At 37.7% G+C, this 21,008-nt stretch overlaps 2 protein-coding genes across 2 annotated transcripts; one reads left to right on the top strand and one right to left on the bottom strand.

Moving 5' to 3' along the window:
* The first annotated feature begins 7,975 nt into the window (after positions 1-7,975).
* On the top strand, positions 7,976-17,883 carry LOC131320971 (uncharacterized). Its single transcript, XM_058351922.1, has 12 exons — positions 7,976-8,333; positions 9,621-9,836; positions 9,929-11,050; positions 11,937-12,059; positions 12,663-12,844; positions 12,930-13,161; positions 13,502-13,711; positions 13,953-14,081; positions 15,392-15,460; positions 16,645-16,767; positions 17,142-17,192; positions 17,275-17,883. Exons 1-12 carry the CDS (start codon positions 8,100-8,102, stop codon positions 17,440-17,442), a joined length of 2,859 nt encoding a protein of 952 aa, XP_058207905.1. The 5' UTR covers positions 7,976-8,099; the 3' UTR covers positions 17,443-17,883.
* Positions 17,884-18,430: 547 nt separating this feature from the next.
* LOC131320974 (expansin-A9-like) lies at positions 18,431-20,671 on the bottom strand. The gene is made up of 3 exons (XM_058351927.1): positions 20,204-20,671; positions 19,676-19,964; positions 18,431-18,881 (listed from the first exon to the last, which is right to left on the bottom strand). The coding sequence occupies exons 1-3, from the start codon at positions 20,361-20,363 to the stop codon at positions 18,572-18,574; spliced, it is 759 nt and encodes a 252-aa protein (XP_058207910.1). The 5' UTR covers positions 20,364-20,671; the 3' UTR covers positions 18,431-18,571.
* Between the last annotated feature and the right edge of the window lie 337 nt (positions 20,672-21,008).

Here is a 21,008-nt window from a genome sequence, read left to right as displayed (position 1 = left end):
GGATATTTTAGTTTAGTGGAAACAACTTAACTAAAGACAATAAGTTGTAGTAGAAAAAGTTTGGGCGAAACGAGGCCTAAGAACTGAAGTGAAAAAGTATTTGAAATTAAAGACCACGTAGACATTTGGGCTATACTTTTCAGGTTCAAAGTGTTATTTACCGTCCTCATTTTGGCTGCCTTATCTTTAAGGAAAAAATGTAATATAAAATATTTTTTAGAAAATAAACTTAAAATTTTTATTTTTCGGTATTTGGTTGGCAAAAAAAAAAATTTTCAAACCAATAGTTGATTGTAGGTTCTGAAATATTTTAATCAAGTAAGCGCACTCTCTCTCCTCGTCCTCTCTCATTTTGGATGTAATGTGATTTGGGAGAAGAAGGGAATGAAATACAAGGTTTTGGAAAATGTCAAACCATCAAGGTGAAATGCAAGATCGACTTGCGGCCAAAATTAGAGGAAAACATTTTCACCATGTTGATGTAAAATGGTTTACCTTGAAAGTATTTTCCCCTAATTTTTCTAGCTAAACAACGGAAAAGGGGTAAATCATTTTACCCAAAAATATTTACATCCAAACAAATGGAGCCTAATTAACTCCTAATTTCCAAAAAAAGAAGAAGAAGAAGCCAATTTGACCTTTTGTTCTGTCATTATTCAAAAAAATTCACATTTGTTAGTGTTGAGTCAAACTTTTATAAATTATTGGTTCGTAATCATGATGAGAATAATTGGAAAAGTAAAAAATTAGTATAACTTTTACCCATATTTTTTAAAAATATCCAAAATTTAGTGCCCAAAGCCACAAGGCTTTTTTTCTTTTGGAAATCTAGCCCTAAGAGTATCAGCAGTGGAATAAGTAAATGTGAATAATCAAAACATGCCACATCAAATTTTGATTATCCATTTAGAGGTTACTAAAGTTAGCAATGTCAAATCCCACATTGGTTAGTTTTTGCCCATAATCAAAACAAATGGGCCCTCCAAACTTTTTCTCTTTATTTCACGCATATTTTTTGAAAAAACGGTTTTTGAAGGAAAAAAAAACAGTTTATGTTATAAATAGTTCAAAAAAATTAGTTTTTCAAAACAAATTTTTTTTTTCAATAAACACACACTTTGTTCACTTAAAAACTGTAAATACAATTTTGAAAGAATTGTATTTACACAAATAGTTTTGAAATTTTAAAAACTATAAATACAATTGTTTAAAAACAGATTTTGTGCAAAAAATAGTTTTCTATAAAAGAGTTTTGAAATTTCAAAAACACTTTTTTTTAAAACACACTTTATTTACTTACAGTTTTTAAATTTTTTGAAATTTTTTTTTTTTGTAAAAGAAAAGTTTCTGAAAAAAATCTGAAAGTTACAATTTTTTAAAATTATTTTTTGAAAACATTTTTGAGAGAGAGAAAAAAAAATGGAAGAGAGAGAGTTTTTGTGTAAATGTTGGTGTACTTGATTGAGAGATAAAATATGATTATTGACAAAATATTGCTAGCTTTGATTATTGAAAAGCCAAAATTTGATGAGTTGTTAAGAGGTTGCTAGGTTTGGTTATTCCAATGTGAGCGCTTTTTTGATCCAACATTGCTAACTTTAACAATTTTTTGTTTTGCTTATTCCATTGTGGATGCTCTAAGTACCACATATTTGAACTTCAAGGTAGTTACCAAGTGATAGAAGTTAAAGGGAGTGATTTTAGCACTCCCCAATGTTAACAAATTTAGGGCGTGGATGCGGTTAACAATTTGGAGAGTGCGAAAATCACTCGACAAGTTAAATAGCCTAAGAACTAAAGTGAAAAAATAATCGAAATTAAGACCACTTAGACATTTGGCAAGATGGCGACATAATTTTTTATTTTAGTTTACTTGTTAACAAATTAATTTGTTATCTGGAAGTTAAACCCAAAATGAAGTCCAAGGTTCTGGAACCCAAATACAAGAGAAGCTCAAGATGTTATGGCTTCTCAAGTCTTACTAAAAGAGGCTTCTTGAGACTTCCAATACCTATTATTATCATATATAAACATCTAGATACACATCTCATTAAAAAATATATCTTTGAATCTAGAATTTATCAAGTTACTCCTATATTGTTGAAAATATCAATAGACTAGAACAATCCATCGAGTAGTATAAATAGGAGATGAGTATAGCCATTTTGTATCAACAAAAAAAAAAATCAAGCAAGTTGTACTCTCTTATTTCATAATACAAATTCTCCATCTTTGCATTCAATCCTCTTCCTTCTCCTTGCCTCCCAACATTATCATGTCCACGTCTTTTTCCACAATTTCATTCAGGGCTTCGTAAATCATGTTTATAAGTCTTTCCAGTTATTTATTGTTCTTGTTAAGGATGGATGGCTTGGTGGGATTTCATTGACGATTTCAGCATGTAATGGCATCTGGACAGTGCTTTTCTTTAGTTAGGAGAGCAAAAATGCATGTTTATTAGAAAAGTTTGGGAGGTAATGTATTGTTCAGGAACTCTTTCCTTCAGGGGGGCTTGATAATCACTATCCAAAAATTACACGACTGAAATTTTGAGACAAAGAGCTTAGTGTCGAAGGACCATGACCCGGATATTAAAGCTAAATCCCCTTCGTATGGCTCCATCAATGCAACTGTGATGGTATGGATGAAAGCATAGATTGATGTGGGCAACTTGATTCCCAGGGATGCGTAGCCGCGTGCGGCGGCGGTCTCAGGAGAAAGGCAGTGGAAGCTGGCTGCGACGGTGCCGAGAGGGGCTTGATGATCACTATTCAAAAATTACACGACTAAAATTTTGAGACAAAGAGCTTAGGCCATGTTTGATGAGTGTGTTAGGCTTTGGGATAGGATTGCTAATCCTATGGGCATCCTAACTCTTTGTTTGGTTGTCAAACTAGGGATGGGATTGAGAAGAGGATGGGAATAGTAATCCCACACTTTTTCCGGATTACTAATACCATGGGGTACTAGGTATTACTAATCCTGTCCCAAACTCCCTCATGCAAAATGACCACCTTACCCATGGTTTTTTAACTCAATACCGATAATACCCTCCATTACACACCTCACCTACCCACCCAAAACCCTAATACGCTGCTATTTATACACTTCTCCTGCCAAATCCCTATACTCTGCTTCCATAGCTGCTTTCAGAGGGAGAGAACGACCCAGCTATTGGTGGCGCAAATTTGGCGATATTTAATGGCTCAGGTAAAAAACCGGCCTTTGACCTCATTTTCTGTGTTGTTCTCTCATTTATTTCTTCTTCTGTCTTCATTGTTTTGGAAAAGAACATCCGTTGGAGTCAACTTCGCCAAGATGATTAATTACTTGTTGATTTCCTCTTGTACTCGACCATACTTCGAAAGATCAAAATGAATTCTGCTTCACAATGAATACTTGGCCGTACTTGGCCATACTTGGGCTTTACTTGTTCGTTCGTTACTCCTTTCTATAGAAATAATCAATTCCTCCCTCCATTTTTGTGTTCTTTTTGTGATTCGAGATGAACTGTTTTTTTAATTTGGCGACATTCAACGGCTCAGGTAAAAAATCGGCCTTCGACCTCATTTTATGTGTTGTTCTCTCATTTATTTCTTCTTCTGTCTTCATTGTTTTGGAAAATAACACTCCGTTGGAGGCAACTTCGCCGAGATGATTAATTACTTGTTGATTTCGTCTTGTACTCAACCATACTTCGAAGTATCAAAATGAATTCTGCGTCACAATGAATACTTGGCCGTACTTGGCCATACTTGGGCTTTACTTGTTCGTTCGTTACTCCTTTCTATAGAAGATAATCAATTCCTCCCTCCGTTTTTGTGATTCGAGATGAACTTTTTTTCTTCTTTCATATTTTTTTTTTCAACTAGAAAATGGGTTGTTTTGAGAGAGAAAAAAGAGAGGTTGTATCCTATTTAAAATTGACAGAGGGACAGGTTTGGAATTGTTAAAAAAAATTATTTTCATGGAAAAATAAAGAGAAGGAAAGTATTTATTATTGTTGTCTTTGAAATAGGACCCAATTTTCTAAGAGAAGGAAAAATAAGTGCATGAAGTTAGAATATCATTGCCTGATTATTGGTGAGAAATATGATATGCTTGGTGTTTGAAATGGTTATTTGTTACTTTGTGAAGTGTTATTTCTTGATGGTCTGAAGTAACAGTTTTGTGTTCTTCTTGTCTGTTGCTTACTTCTTCATAGACTGAAGTTGCAGTTCTTGTTGGACTGCTTATGATCATTGTCCTTTGGATTACTTCTTGCTACATAATCTGTTGATTAGGGAGTGATATTATATGTATCTTGTAATCTGGGTGTTGTTTGGATTGATTCCTTGTCAATCCTTGGAGCATGAATAGCATATAATTGTCATGGTGTAAGGTGTCAACTTTGTTGGGATACTACTGTCACGTTGTGATACTATCTTTTTTTGCTCTCAATCTGTTGTACTTCTTTCTTTATTAATACTCCGTATAATTCCTTTTCATTGTTAAAAAAAAAAGATCATGAAGAGAAAGTATGATATTAGTTGCAGACATCTGCTTTCATATTTGTATTTGATTCCAACTTCTTGTCTTCTCTTGACTTGGAAGTAGGTAGTTGGCTGAAAGAAATTAATAAGGTGTTTGGTAGTTGTCAACAGAAAATTTTCTTCTTCTTTTAGCTGGTACGAATTGGTTTTGTGTGGACTTGGAGAGTTCAACCATTGCTATATATCTAATATTCGTACTAGACTATGAAGCTTCATTGAAAATAATTAGATTTATTATAATAAGATGTTATCTGTTGTGTTTTCTCATTTTCCTTCTTTTATGGGACTTTCGGTAAAAAAATGTATGCTTGCTTTTGTAACGATCCATATTTTGGTGGTTAAAATTATCATTATTTTTAGATTTTAAAAAAAAGAGAGAGTATTACTTAGAAATTTGAGATGTATTTGCCGTTTGGAAAAAAAAAAGAAATGAAAAAGGAAAACTAGTGTCATGCTTGGAGGAAGAAGACATGTGGCTATTGAGATGTCAAGGTTTTGTGCAAAAGGTGAGGCGGTGGGACACATGTCCCTAGTAGTTCATGCATGAATAGCTTTATAAGCTAGTATTGTTGGTCATCAACGTACTGATCATGTAGGCTTTTAGCAAGTGAGGTTTCCGGCTGTGCGTGTATGGCAATGAGTTTTGGCTGAAATATTTGTGTCACATGTTTAACGGCTCGATCATAATTTTAAGGTACCGGGTAGTGTGCAATACATTTCTAGCTAAATCTCTTTGCAAAGAGTATTCTTTGATCCTCTCATATTTGTACTCATTTGATCTCTAAGTTTATTGATTCAGTTATTGTCACTTCTTGTATCGTGACACAGAAAATGTTTGGCTGAAAGCCATGGAACAAATTGGTACGTGTATAAGTCCATCAGGTCACAGAAGTATGAAAGATGTATGATTGACTGTCCTACGGGGAGTCTAGAATGTTTATGGGCCCCAAGTGGCTATACAGAGTTTGACCTGGGTGGTGCTTGGCATGTTATCGAAATGAGCCGGGTATAAGGCTACAAATGAAAAATGTTCAGAATGATCCTAATTGATTTGCTATCCTCGTTTATTGAGCATAATCTTATTGATAGCCATGTTTATTGTCCTCGTATTGCATATACTACCCGGGCTTTTTATATTTTTCAGGTGCAGAGCAAATTAGTGAGGACCCGAGTTGGAGTATTTGAAAGATTTAGCTTTAGAAATCTGTAACGTTTTGGAAGTTTTTAGGGCCCACCATGTATATTTGTTCTTGAGGACTTGTAATTACTGGACATGTATTATTTTTGAGGCAGTGTAAAAATTCGGGTCGTCACAGCTTTATTCTAAATATATGTTGGTTTAATGCGGGGTGGTTGTCCAATAAGAATCTTAAAATTGATTGGATGAAAAAAAATTGCAAACTGTCCAAAAACTGCAAATTCCTGAGTTGGTCTTCCATGCAATTCCATAGACTAGGTTTTCACCATGGGTATAATTGAAAAATGTAATTTGTATCCTATCCCTTGATGTTCCAATCAAACAAAAGATTGTGATTGATAATCACAATCCCATGATTTAATCCTTACACAATCAAACACTCACTTGGGATTACACTCGGAATTACTAATCTCATCTCCTTATTAGTCTCATCTAATCCAACACACTTATCAAACGGGGGCCAGTGTCAAAGGACCATGACCCGGATATTAAGGGTGGGTTTGGATTGATAAGTTTAGTAACTTATTTTTTTATCTTTATTTGAATTTTTTTTGCATTTGTTTATTTTGCGTCAAATTTTTGTGACTTATTGCTTCGTCTCGAAGAGTGAAATCGGAAAAGTAAAATTTTTTTTTATCGAAACTCATAATTTTTTGAATAACAACAAAAATAAGTCAAAAAGACAACTTTTTTTTTTTACTTATTTGTGTCTTTTTTAAAAAAAATTATGAGTTTTAATCAAAATTTTATACTTTTCCGATTCCTCTCGCTGAGACGAATCAATAAAGTCACAAAAGTTTGACTCAAAATTAACAAATGCGAATTTTTTTTTGAATAAAAACAAAAAATAAGTACTATTACACTTTTGAAGCCAAATCTACCATAAAGCTAAATCCCCTTTCACATGGCTCATCAATGCAACTATGATGGTATGGATGAAAGCACAGATTGGTATTGGCAACTTGATTCCCAGGGTCACGTAGTTGTGCACGCGCAGCGTTGATTATTGGAGAAAGGCGATGGAAGCTAGTTGCGACGGCACCAGGAGGGCAGAAGTAGAGGATGGAGAGAGAGGAGGTAGAAGGAGTGGAGAGTGAAATCGAAGCCGAGGAATAGGAGCGAGAGAGGATGGAAGAGAGTGGAACAACATCTTACTAATGAACCGAACACACTCGTTTCATAAATAAGTGAATATGAAACTAGCACCTTGATTAGGCTTGCCAACTTGGGAGTACTATATGCATATCATTAAGATTTTATATATGTACAATAATGAAAATTTTAGAACTTGTACAAATAAAAATATTTACAATGTGTATGGTCCGCTCATGAAAAATTGAATTGCTGGCAATATGAGAAGCGGCCCGATTATCACAATATAACCGCATGGGCTCTTCAACAACCAAAACTTGAAATCCTGCAACAACGATTTAAGCCAAATAATTCACAAATAGTATGTACCATAGCTCTTTACTCTGCCTTAGAACAACTATAAAAACTTATTTTTTGTACGTTTTTATGATCATTCTATACATGTATAAACGTATTTTATGTACATATTTAAATTTCATTTGCAACTTTAGACTTGTATTAAGACATAAATATATGATATCATTGGCTCGTTAAGGCTCGTGAACAAGCTTGAGTTTGACTCAAAACTACTCGAGTTCGGCTCGAGCTCGACTCCTCAATTTTCTTACTGAGTTTTGCTCGAGTTTGAGTTCGCTAAAAAACTTATCAAACGAATCTGAACATTTTAATATTCGGCTCGTCTACAACCCTAACCGTTAGGGGTGTTTAAAAAAAAACCGCCCAACGACCGAAAATACCAACTGATTTTTTCAATTTTTTTTGGTTTTCTGAAGGTTTTTACCTGTTTTGGGTCCACAGTTCGAAAGATGAAAAAAATTAATTTTTTGTTTGGACTCGGTGTCTGGAATTTTAAGTGGACCAAACCAAACCGATATTAAATGGACAGACCGAAGGGACTATATAAAACCTTTGGTTTTTGCATATTTTATATTAATATGGTCTGTTAATCTATTTCGTGTTTAATCTTGATCATCCGTTCATCTATTTTGTATTTAATCTGGAACTTTAATCTATTTTACATTAATCTGGGATTTTAAGTGGGATTGGGCCATTTGGCCCAATATCGAATGGTATGGGTTCGGGCCATTTGGATGGTAACTTTTGGGGTTCAAAGTATAATTTACCGCGGATCAAAAAAAAAAAAGTATAATTTACCGTCTTCATTTTGTTTGGCTTAAACCCTAGACAGTTTAAAACAATTTCCCCACAAGCAGAGGGTTTTATGCGCGTAAAGCAATTCAACAGAGCAGTAGCAGAGCGGCAGAAGCTCTCCAGCAATGGTGAAGGCGTACCTTCGGTACGAGCCGGCGGCGGCCTTCGGAGTGATCGCGTCCGTCGACTCGAACATCGCCTTCGACAGCTCCGGCAAGCACCTCCTCGCTGCGGCGCTCGAGAACGTCGGCGTGTGGCACGTCCGCCAGGGGCTCTGCACCAAAACCCTAGCTCCTTCCGCTTCTGCCCGCGGCCCCTCTCTCGCCGTCACCTCCATTGCCTCCTCTCCATCCTCTCTGGTACCTCTCCTATCTCTCTCCGTATATATACGAGCGCGGAACCCGTGCATAGCACGGGAAGCAAGAAAAAAAAAATCAATTGTGTTTATTGATACTTTTTTGATTCGCCTGCAATCCTTATGCCATTGTGCCGCCAAAACCTCTTAGTGTGCTTAATGATATTTATCTCTCATCGATGAATGATTTAACATTAAACATGGAGTTGTATTAAAAGATTAAATTTGAATGTAAGGGAAATTGTAGGGGGAAGTTTGAATTTTGTGTGCGTGTGTGTGTGTGAATGTGTGGAAACCCAATAGACGGAGAGGCATATTAGGGGCTGAGGTGGACTTTTGTGGGATTTTCTAAGGTGTTTTATTAGAAAAGCGGAATGTTTTGTGTGTCATACATGTGCTTAGTATATAGTGTAGATAGATATGGATATAATTGTGCACACCTCTGTGTGTGCGCGCAGAGAGACACATGCATCCATATGTTTGGAAACCAAGACTCGTATCTATATAGAGATACATCAACTTAATGTTCATCCCGGAAGGCAAGAACCAGGGAAGAAGTTAAATGCAATTACGATTTAGGATTAGGATTGCACATGATCTCTGTTTTTTGTTTGTTGAAAAATGGAGGCAATTTTAGCTCATATGAGTGGTTTGGAAAGCATTTTTTTATTTGGGCTCATTTAATTCTGGAACCTGGGGTTTAAAAGTCTTAGGCTACCCTGTTTTAAGTTTCTTGCATTTTGTGTGAGGAGTAGTTAATTTGCCAATACATGGGGGAATAAGTTCAGATGATAAGTCATACATGTATGCTCTCTCTTTTTCCGTAGAATCCAGGTTTCCTGTTAATTTGAATCCAGAGTTTTGTTGCAGCATCATTCGATGCCTGTCTGGTGTGAGTCATTTCGTGACAAATGAGAAGAAATAATGAGAACTCTCATCACTTGAATTGCAAATGAGGTGAGGAATGGTGAGAAAGAGAACTCTCTTATTTAACCAGTTCTATTTCTCACCAAAATGGTCAGAGTTGGTTAAAAAGCAATTTGATTGGTCTTGTATTCCAAGAAACAAAGATTTCCCATCAAAATACAAATGAATTGAGAGGAAATGTCACGAATACCTCTTTTTCTCATGCTTTCCTTTCTAAGATTTAACCAAATATGAGAATTCCAAAATACAATCCTTTCACTTTCCTCACCAACATGAAAAAACCTAATTCTTTTCTTTTGCTCACTACTAAACAAAAGGGACATCTCGAGGTTCTTCTTGTGTATTTAATAATGTTTCATTTCAGATTGCAAGTGGGTATGCTGATGGCAGTATAAGAATTTGGGATTCTGAGAAAGGAACCTGTGAAACCACATTGAATGGACATAAAGGTGCAGTGACCACCCTTCGATACAACAAACTTAGTTCTTTGCTTGCATCTGGAAGCAAAGACAATGATGTTATTCTGTGGGATGTGGTTGGCGAGACTGGGCTTTTCCGCCTTAGAGGGCACCGTGACCAGGTTTGTATTTGAGTAACCATAAGGTCTGGAATATTAATAGGAGTAGGAATTTTCACATTGTGATTTATGTTTTTCTGCTTTCTTTATTGCAGGTGACTGACCTTGTTTTCTTGGATAATGGGAAAAAACTTATCAGTTCATCCAAGGATAAATTCTTAAGGGTTTGGGATCTTGAGACCCAGCATTGTATGCAAATCATTAGTGGCCATCATACTGAAATTTGGTCCGTGGACACTGATCCAGAGGAAAGATATGTGGTCACTGGGTCAGCGGACCCAGATCTTAGGTTTTATACCGTTAAACATGACTTGGTAGATGGGCAATCTGTCTCTAACACAAATGGAACAGATGCTGTGAAAAATAGTGATGTGTCGACTCAAAACAAATGGGAAGTATTGAAGCATTTTGGTGAAATTCAGAGACAGAACAAGGATAGAGTTGCCTCTGTGAGATTCAATAACACTGGAAATTTGCTGGCTTGTCAAGTTGCTGGGAAAACAGTAGAGATATTCCGTGTATTGGATGAGGTTGAGTCCAAGCGTAAAGCAAAAAGGAGAATTAACAGGAAGAAGGAGAAGAAATCTACAAAAGGGCCAGTTGATGTAACTGTAAATGGTGATGCAAGTCATGAAGCTGGAGAAGAAGGTGACAAGCTCGTCCTTACAGTTTCTGACATTTTCAAGCTTCTTCAGACTATACGAGCTGGCAAGAAGATATGCTCTTTCTCTTTTTGTCCAGTCACTCCAAAGAACTCGCTTGCCACTGTAGCCTTATCTCTGAACAATAATTTATTGGAAATTTATTCTATTGACACCAGTTCAACTACAAAAACGAATGCAATTGAACTCCAGGGACATCGCTCTGACATCAGAAGTGTTACGCTTAGTGCAGACAATACTCTTTTGATGTCCACTAGTCATAGTGCGGTGAAGATATGGAATCCAAGTACTGGATCATGCCTTCGAACTATTGATTCAGGGTATGGACTATGTGGTTTATTTGTTCCTGGTAACAAGTATGCAGTTGTTGGTACAAAAGCTGGTGCAATAGAAATTATTGATGTTAGTAGTGGTACTTGTGTGGAAGTACTGGAAGTTCATGGTGGCTCTGTCCAATCAATTGTGGCTGTTCCAGATGGTACTGGTTTTGTTACTGGGAGTGCTGATCATGATGTCAAGTTCTGGGAATACCAAACCATACAGAAAACTGGTGAAGTGCGTTCTTTATACTCTTTCCCCTCGTTCTCCTCCTCCTCCTCTCTCTCTCTCTCTCTCTCTCTCTCTCTCTCTCTCTCTCTCTCTCTCTCTCTGCTGTAAAGAGTACCACCATCTTTGAGTATCTTTATTTGATTGATATGGTGATTAAGTCCATAGATGAACAGCTACAGTATGCTTTCTGTCAAACTATTTTTTCTTTTACATCCAACTTTGGTGTTTTATTGAATTTACCTTCTGTGAAGAATATGTTCTTCATTCCTGAAAGTTGTCATATATGAATTTTATGTCTTTACCTGTTGAGTGTATTTATTTCACTTCATATTATATGGTATTTGGTACTCCTTAGTCTATAGCAACTCTGTCTGCATATTATACCGTGCAGAAATTGTTCTTTGGAATGAAAATGAATTTTGTGATTGTGGTATACCTTGCATCTGCAAATTTTTGTTTGAGATATTTTGTTAAACTTATGGTTAATATTCATTGGACTCCTATTTCCCACTTTTAAGGGCCGTTTGGTAGGGGTCATAGGGAAGTGGATATACCATGGCTCTGGATATCCCCCCATAGCCCTCCAAATCTTATGCCCTAACAAACAGGTGATTAGTGTCTGCGACTCTATGTTGTCAAGTGTTAACTTTGGCATCTGCTCGTTGCAGCTTTGTTGAGTTTGACTTCTGCATTTTGGTGGTTTTATTCAGTTTGTATGTTTTCTCAAGTCAAATTCTAGACACTATTTTCTGTAGCGCTTCTTTTCGCAATCATATGTGCTGGATTGTTATTCCAGTTCAAATTTGATTCACGTGTCAGAGTCTCTAGACAGCTAAATTGAGGAACCTGCATATATGTTACACTGGTGATAGGTTGGTTGTTCTGGTTTCAGGATTTGAAGCATCTAACAGTCTCGCATGTAAGGAACCTGAAAATGAATGATGACGTTCTAGTGGTTGCTGTTAGCCCTGATGCTAAATACATTGCTGCTGCACTGTTAGATTGTACTGTGAAGGTGAATTGACTTCTCTTAAGTATTTTGCAATTACACTATACTCTGTCTAATATCATCTGTTGGCACACTAGTTCTGTTACCATAAGTTTCTTGTCTTCTAGCAAGTTTTGGATCGGAATTTGTGAGTATATTTGTGGAGTGTTTGAGTTGAACTTCCGGAACACTGCATTTAGGGCACTTTTTTGGTAATATTTTGCTTTTGGAACATGATCTAGGCCACAAGGTCCAATGCTTTGAAAAGAAACCCATGAAGTACATAGTAATAGTAAATTCTGATGCATTGGATTATACGGAAGCACAACAGAGTTGGGATTCCAGATCTTATTATCCAGCTACGGAAGCACAACAGAGTTGGGATTCCAGATCTTATTATCCAGCAAGAATTCTATTGATAGAGATGAGATTCGTTGAATTTTTTTTTAATAAATTCTGGATCGTACCTCCTTTTGCTAATAGCATCTCATGAAGTTGTCAGCGGAATTGTTGTCAGTTGCATGGCAGGTTACTGGCCCGTCTGTTTGCTTTTGAAGTCCACAAAGCCTTCTATGATGAAATTGCTTCGATTGTCTCTAAATCCTATGCATTTGTGTGTATCTTTTCCAGGTCTTCTTTATGGACTCTCTCAAATTTTTCCTTTCATTGTACGGTCACAAGCTGCCCGTGCTGTGTATGGATATTTCATCAGATGCAGAGTTGATAGTCACAGGCTCAGCAGACAAGAATTTGAAGATTTGGGGTTTGGATTTTGGAGACTGCCATAAGTCCATTTTTGCTCATTCTGATAGGTGCGCCAATGCGAATGTAGAAACCATCTAAATTTTCTAATTTATAGCTGTTGGTAAAGTTTTATTCAGAATTTCTTCTGGACAGTGTCATGGCAGTTCGATTTGTGCGCAACACGCATTACATGTTTAGTGCTGGGAAAGATCGCCTTGTGAAGTACTGGGATGCTGACAAGTTTGAGCTGCTGTTAACTCTTGAGGGCCATCATGCTGAAATTTGGTGTCTTTCAGTCAGCAATCGTGGTGATTTTGTTGTCACTGGATCTCATGACCGAGCAATACGCCGTTGGGATCGTACTGAAGAACCATTTTTCATTGAGGTGTGGGTTCTTGTGTTTGCTAGTTACATACCAAACCAAACTTAGCCTGGTATCCCAATCTATTGGGGTCGACTTCATTGATCCTTTTTCATCATGCTTCTCTGTCAGGGGCCATATAATCCATTATATTTACTAAATAGTCTAAATTCGTGTCCTTGACTAGATTTACTTGTTTCCTCGTGTCTGCTATCATACTAGATTAATTGAACGAAGATGTCATATACAAATTGTTAACTTTTTTCTCGAAGAGTTATTCCTCGTAGGGTTGTCAAGATTGAGTTGAAGCTTGAGCTATCGTATTTATTGTCACGTAATAAATAATTTTTTATTAAATTTGCAGGAGGAGAAAGAAAAAAGGTTGGAGGAGATGTTTGAGGCTGACCTTGACAACACATTTGAAAGTAGGTACGCACCTAAGGAAGATCTTCCGGAGGAAGGAGCTGTGGCCATAGCTGGGAAAAAAACGAAAGAAACTCTAACTGCAACCGACTGTATTATTGAAGCATTAGACATGGCGGAAGCTGAACTGAAACGTATTGCTGAACATGAGGTACGGAATGCTTTCTCGATTTTGGCTTTGTATTAAGTGTAAAACAGTGCTACTATTACAGGATGTAGTGAGCAACAAAATGTGGTGCTAGAGGTTTAAGATTGCTTTTATTTTCAAATAAATATAGGAATACTAACCTGGAATTTGTAATTGAGACCTGAATTTTATTATGGATTTTCCTTTAAATAAGATACTTGTAAAAAAGAAAGTCACATGGGCCATTTTTTTTTGCGATTTTCAGGAGGACAAGTCTAGAGGGAAAGTGGCAGTCTTCCAGCCAAATATTCTTATGCTTGGGCTCTCTCCATATGATTACGTTCTTCGTGCACTTTCAAGTGTTCATACCAATGATCTGGAGCAAACATTACTGGTGAGTTGGTGCTGCTGTAGTTCCATAGCAAGAAAAAACTTCTTTTTGTTTGTTTGTTTTTTATTTTTGTTTTTTTGTTTTTATGGTTTTTTAGGGAATAGAAGTACTTGCAATTACGTGCAGAAGAGAATTTGCATGCATAGTTTAGACTTTTGTTGAATTTAGTACAATGATTTGCATGTTCTAAACTACTTGGCCTGACTGCCAGTGACTGGACAGCTGAATAGAGAGTATCATCTTGTCTTGATCTGGCCAATTGGACCTTAGCTGCATGAAGTTGGGATGAGAGAGCAGAGGATCATAAAAGCTCCTTGTTTGGGAGTGCCTGCAAAACATGGAGAGTGTAGAAATGAAATAAAACTATAAAAATGCAAGTCATGAACTATAAACATACTTTAAAACTGCATAACATAGAGAGAAATAAAATTGATACTTACTCTACAGTTATATGAAATAAAACAAACTGAAGTTACAGAGACATTTTTTGTACAAGATTTCTACGTACGACTATAGGAGTGTTTGTATATTATAGAAATATGCATAATAGTATTTGTACAAAATATATATCATTGAATATTTTTCTAGTGGGTATAAGTAAATATTGTGTTTATGCTATGTACTAGAGCGAATTTGGGTTTATATTTTTGTAGTATCTTATCATTACTTGGTATTTGGTTGTATCTTTTCTTTGGTTTCCTTTTGGATTTACATGCTTGAGAGTTTTTTATCCTAGTTGGGAGTGGGCTCCTTTCTAGATGGGACCGAGGTTTCTAGGAGGTTCTGACTTGGGAGCACGGGAGCGAGGTTATAAGGTGGATTCACCACCCTCGATAGGAGATTTGTGCGACTAATATTTGACCAAGTTTGTTACAATGCTTAAAGGAATCATTATTGACCACCTGCACTGGAGTGTAGGTCGATCTAATAAATTATCAATTTGGCACTGCTGTCATTTCAGTTTTGATTTTCTCAAAATTGACTGTCCATTGTTTCCTCATATTAGGCACCTTAGGGAACCCCTTGTAGTAGAGTGGGAGCTGCCCGGTTGTAGTTAATCTGTTTAGGTTACTAATCGCGATTGATGTGCATAATAGATTAGGGATGTAGTCCATTGCTGTGGTTGTTTCCTCTAGCTTTCCTTGTTTTGGCCTCGCTGGTCCTTGTTGTGGATTAACCCTGTTTTCAGTTAATCTTAATAGCACTAATTGATATAATGTCGTTAATATGCCTCCCCAAAAGGCTGAGCAGTACGTTGATTCTAGTTTGGTTAGGAAGGCTGGCTTTCTAAACAAGATATTTGTACTTTGCAGGCTTTACCATTCTCAGATGCTTTGAAGCTTTTGTCTTACTTGAAGGATTGGGCCTTGATTCCTGATAAGGTTAGACTATCCGCTCTTTTAGGTATCAAAAAGTAGTGGTTTCAGTGCTACTGGAATATTTGAACATTAGTCTATCTATACATAATTACATAGTTTGTAATTTGTGTACATTTTTTTTATTATCTTTCTTAAATTAACAGTGCTATGGACACCGACCGGGTGTGCACCGATCAGCACACACTGGCACTTCAGGCCCACTTCGGGCTCGCACGGATAATCCAAGCTGTTCAATAATTTTCGAATTATTTTCTGAGTGGGCCCACGAAAAATCAGCTCAATTCAATGGGTGTTGGTTCCTGATCCAATTTCCATTTTTCCATCAGACAGGACCGTGCACACCCCGGGATGCGGGGCCCACCCTGGGTCCCGCACGGATAATTCGAGCCATGATCTTGTAATCTGAATGAAAAAATGGAAGATTGAATCAAGCACCTACACATATTAGATTGAGCTGATTTTTTCACGGGCGCACTCGGAAATTATTGAACAACTTGGATTATCCGTGCAGGACCCGGAGTGGGCCCCGCATGCCGGGGTGTGCACGGTCGGTGCACACGCGGTCAGTGTCTTTAGGATTTCCGTTCTTAAATGTGTATTTCTCATACAGTTCAATCGCGCATAAGCAAGTTTCGGTGTCTTTAGGGCTCCTTTTATGCTTTAGCATATTTCTTGCATGCTGAATGATCCTAATTTATGGAAACCCGTTGTATGTAAACTGAGAAGCAAAACCTGACCAATGATGTATTGACAGGCCATCTCGGGGTCTCATACTGGCACTATTTGATGCAAGTTCCTGAATAATGCAAGTAGTAAGGTGTTTTTGAAAAACGACGCCACTTGGGTGACCACATTTAGATGCCATATGATGTGAGGTCACATGTGGTCTATTAAGATGCCACTCCAAATGGTACCCCAATGTGGTTACAGTGGCATCACTCTTTCACAAAAAAAAATGTGATGCTTTAATTGACAAGCCCATTTGATTTGTTCAAAGGGTGTTCATATGTGCCTTGTTTTCTTGTGTTAAGTCTTACTTCTGTCATGTAGGAGTATTTATCAGCTGATGCAAATTCGTACAGGGGATACCGCAGGGTTATGATGTTTCCAAAACTTACATTGAAGATTGGAATTTAGATGTCTATTTTGACAATACAATCTTGTTGGTGCTTGCGTTATACCTGCAGGTTGAGCTTGTTTGTAGGGTTGCTACGGTGCTACTGCAGCTGCATCATAACCAGCTGATTACTACCGTGGCTGCTAGACCTATCTTGGCTCTGCTCAAAGACATTCTTCATGCAAGAGTCAAGGTAATCTAATATCACAAAAGGAATATTGAGTATCCTGATATCATAAAGTGAATGTTCAATATCCTAATGGTCAAGGTAATCCTAGTTATAGTTATTGACTTATCGTATATATGAGGCCTTTAACTAAATATTCTGGTCCCCATAGGACGGGCCCTTTCCCCTCCCATAACCCCCCAAAGAAGTATCTATCTTGTTTATTTGTTATATCTTTGAGTGGAGGCAGGTTCTCACTGTTAGAAGAACAATTCAAATTGGAATAGTTCGAGTGTGTTGCCCATTCTAATCCCATGAACAGAGCAATGAGGAAATATGCAATCAAAGTAAAAAAATGGAAGACACATATTTCCTTGCTGACATGTCTGGATTGGTTTCAGGAATGCAAAGACACTCTTGGTTTCAACCTCGCAGCGATGGATCATCTCAAGGTGATTCTCAATTTCATGTTTTTGGCAATTGTTTTTATCAATTTGGGGAATCTGACACCGCTGCTTTTGTTGGATACTTCAGCAATTGATGGCTTTAAAGTCTGATGCACTCTTTCGAGATGCCAAAACAAAGTTACTTGAAATACGATCGCGGCATTCACAACGTGTTGAAGCAAGGGCCGATGTTAAAGAAGGGAGGAGGAAAAAGAAGAGACAAAAGAAGTCTGATGACGTGCACGTTTGGAGTTGATATCCGCAGTAGCTACAATGTCAAGAAGTGAAATGCATATGATGGAATCACCACTGGAAAGGACTGCAAAATGCCTTTGACTCATCTCTGGCTGCTAACAATTATTGTCAACTTCGCAGATCCTTGATCTAATCTGGTATTGGAACAACTTTGGGATAGAGAAAGTGCTACAGTGAGGAGTTAAGAGTTCTGTGCCTCAAAGGAAAGAGAAAGGTACCGGGTTTACTGTGTTAATTATCCAATTGATCATCAATTTTTGATATCTGTTGCATATACATATATATCATGGTGGTTGTCATCCCATTTTTTCGGGGCATATTTATACCTTGTAACGTCAACTGCTAGAGCTGATGAAATTGACATCTGCTTATGAGCATGGTTAATCTGGTTGTTTATCTTTGATGTTGTATGCGCAAGTTACAAGGCCTGAATTTGTATCAATAGCCTCTACTTTGGGAGCCGCTTCGTCGCCTTTAATACCACCTCTCTCTCTCTCGTTAAATTTGTTTTAATTGTTGCTGTAACCTGTCATTCAATGGAATCAAGAGAATGAGGAGCTGGTCCATTCTCTCCCAATCTTTGAATAATTGGCACTGGCTCTTGAAGTTAATAGTAGAATTCAGGAAACCTAATGAACAATAGTTCAGCAAAACATCTGAGCCTTTTTGAGAATTTCCATACCAGGTGATCCAGCAAGAAGTGAGACTTTGGAAGACTCAATGCGGGTATTAGAATCAAATACCCTTCTGATAGCCTCTTCGTGGCTGTGTTTGAAAAACACGGATTTGTCGAAAAGAAAAGAATATGAAGTAGAAGTCAAATAATTTTCTAGTTAATGGAATACATTTGTTTGCTCAGTTCCCCATCAAAAACTGAAAATGCACAGGCATGTGTTTCCCTTCTCACTCCATCAATCTGGGTACGAAGTACCAGCACAGCACATGTTTTGTATGTACTGTAAATCGTAACGAATATGTAGAAAAGTAACTACTCAATATCAATACTTAGTTGGCATTTATGTTAATCTGTTCGAGAAGCGTATAAGCTTTACAAAGAATCATCAGGACATTGTTCAGGAAAACAGGTAGAAATAAAGCCTCCAGGATAAGGTACATGAACTCCGTGTTTTCTATCTGAAGTTCTTCCCTTCGTAGCTCTGACCAAATTGCCAATTTTGTGGTGTGACACGCCGTGAAACTGAGCTCCTCCCATCGCTTGTGGTGACTCGGAAAGACAATGCCTTTCCGACCAATGTGGCATCGGTCTCCCACTTCTGGCCCCAGTTGCGCCTCAGTGGTATCCAGTTGACCTCATCGTTGCCCTTCACCTGAACGTTGGTGATATCTCCGGCTCCTCCAACATTCCACACTGTCACCAAGTTGAAGTTTGGGTTGCCTTCTATGGTGAATCTGACTCCTCCTTGCCTCTGGCATGGAACTCTGCAGTGAAAATATCAGTTCTTATAATGTTGTTTTTGGGAACATAGAATCATGAAGTGGAGCGTTTCATGATCCCAGCCTTTAGGGTTTGGTAGAAGATTTAAGAAAGAAAATATCAAGTTTGTCTGGTCTTTAAGTTCAGAATTTTGGGATTAGTCGGAAAAAGTCTGTAGTTGTAGAAACTGGAGACTTTTCTTCCATCGCCTTTTCCTCTATTCCCTTCTATTTCTAAATTGGAGAAAAAAGAGGCGCATAGAACAAGAAGTAAACCAAAAGAATGTGATCAACAACACTCAATTAATGGGCCCTATTAGAATACTATTCGCAATATTTTTCAAAATGCTCTATCTATTTGAATAGAACCGCATCTTTGTGACTTGTATAATTTAAAACTGGCACTTTATAATTTCTCATCATGATAATTCTCTTTACGCAAATGTGACCAGAATGGTCCGATGCACATACGTGTATCTTTTACTCCCTCTGTTTGTAAATAACGGACCGTAAATCTGGTCCTTTAAAAAGATGTAGTTTTTTTCGTTTAAAAATTAATTTTTTTCTTCACAAATCCATAAGTATCAATGAGTTCTTTCAAGTTGTGAAAAAAATTGAATTTTTTAACCAAAAAAATGTATCTTTTTAAAAGCCTAGATTTGTGGGCCGGACATTTATTTAAGGATGGAAAGAGGATTATTTTGTTAGACCAACGTGCATCGTATGATTTTGAATACACCTGTGTCCCGATCTGTGCACAAAATATGTGTGTGTGCATGGAATTTGTGGAGCTCCAATACCTCCTGTACTGAACAGGAACAATGCCAGCTTTGTACTCGGCAATTTGAAGGAAAGCAGGCTCGGCCAAATCAAAATGCTCAAGCGGTGGATTGCACCATCCTCCTGGCGGGCACTGGTCAGTGGCCGTCACAAAGATCGACGGCTGCCCCACCTTGCACGAGCTCACATCACCGTCGCATTTTAGTTCATAACATGATCCGCAGCCCTGGCCATTGATGAACAGAGCATTGCTCAATGCTGTCGTCTGGAATTTCAAGTCTTGGTTTGTTCCTCCGTACCCACAAGCTCCTGTTCTCCAAGATTATATTGTAACACAAGCAAGAGAAATTGATGATTAGATCGAAGCCTTAACAACTCTGCAGCCGAGCCACTATTGGACCCGACTGCGCAATCCAAACCCCGGATCCACAGCAACCCACTGCCATGGCTCCTATAGGCCTATAGGCCAATAATAAGTAATGACAATGTGCATGCAGTCCATGCATGCCGTGCATGTTACGTACAAAAAGAAGAAGTGCTATGCGTACCGGTTCTTCCGGTGCCATCGCCTGCACCATAAAAGGTGGCATGAGCATTCTTCCACGGACCACCCACGAACCTTGGACGTCGCGCATAAACATGACTCCAAGGCTGCAGCAGCACAACCACCACCACCAATGTCAATAGGGCTTTCAAACTTAATGCCATGGCTCGATTTCCCGAGCGAAAAGTTTGCTTGAAAAAATAGGTGTTTAGGGTTTATGATGTTTTGGGGAGGTTGTGTTTCTCCCCTCGCAGTGTGCTTTAGATTCTTGGGAGCCATGGGGTATACATACATGTATATATAAGGCGATCGATCATCTGTTGTAAATCTTTCTATGTTTAGGTTAATCGGAGATTGGATGGATGTAATTGAACTTGAAGTTTGTTCTTAAGGATGGTGGCTATTTTTCGCTCCTCACAGCTAAGATACGATGTTGTCTTGCTAATTAGCTTTGAATTTTTTGGAGAAAATGAACCTTCTCTCTCTCTCTCTCTCTCTCTCTCTCTTAAAATTTTGCAGAAGCACAAAAATAGCTAGCAGCTACAAAATCCTAAGATAACTGCCCATTAGCTGAAACTCCCTTGGTTTAAGGAGAAGCATTGATTCTCAGGTTCAAGATATGTATAGAGCTAGGTTAGAGAAAATTTTGTGGGATTTAGATAAGTATGATGGGAGAAACTTATTCACAGCTCGGCCGTAAAAAGTTCTTTACAGCAAGAACCAATCGCAACCGTCTAAAAGTGTTTTGGATGGTCTGAATTTTAATAAAAAAATTCCAAGAAAAAGTTTAACTCTTCCCCGGAAAAGTT

Source organism: Rhododendron vialii, chromosome 3a (genome assembly GCF_030253575.1).
Source record: "Rhododendron vialii isolate Sample 1 chromosome 3a, ASM3025357v1".
In the NCBI taxonomy this organism is placed as follows: Eukaryota; Viridiplantae; Streptophyta; class Magnoliopsida; order Ericales; family Ericaceae; genus Rhododendron; species Rhododendron vialii.
The sequence above is the reverse complement of the archived record's forward strand: the minus strand, read 5'-3'. Positions and strand labels throughout refer to the sequence as shown.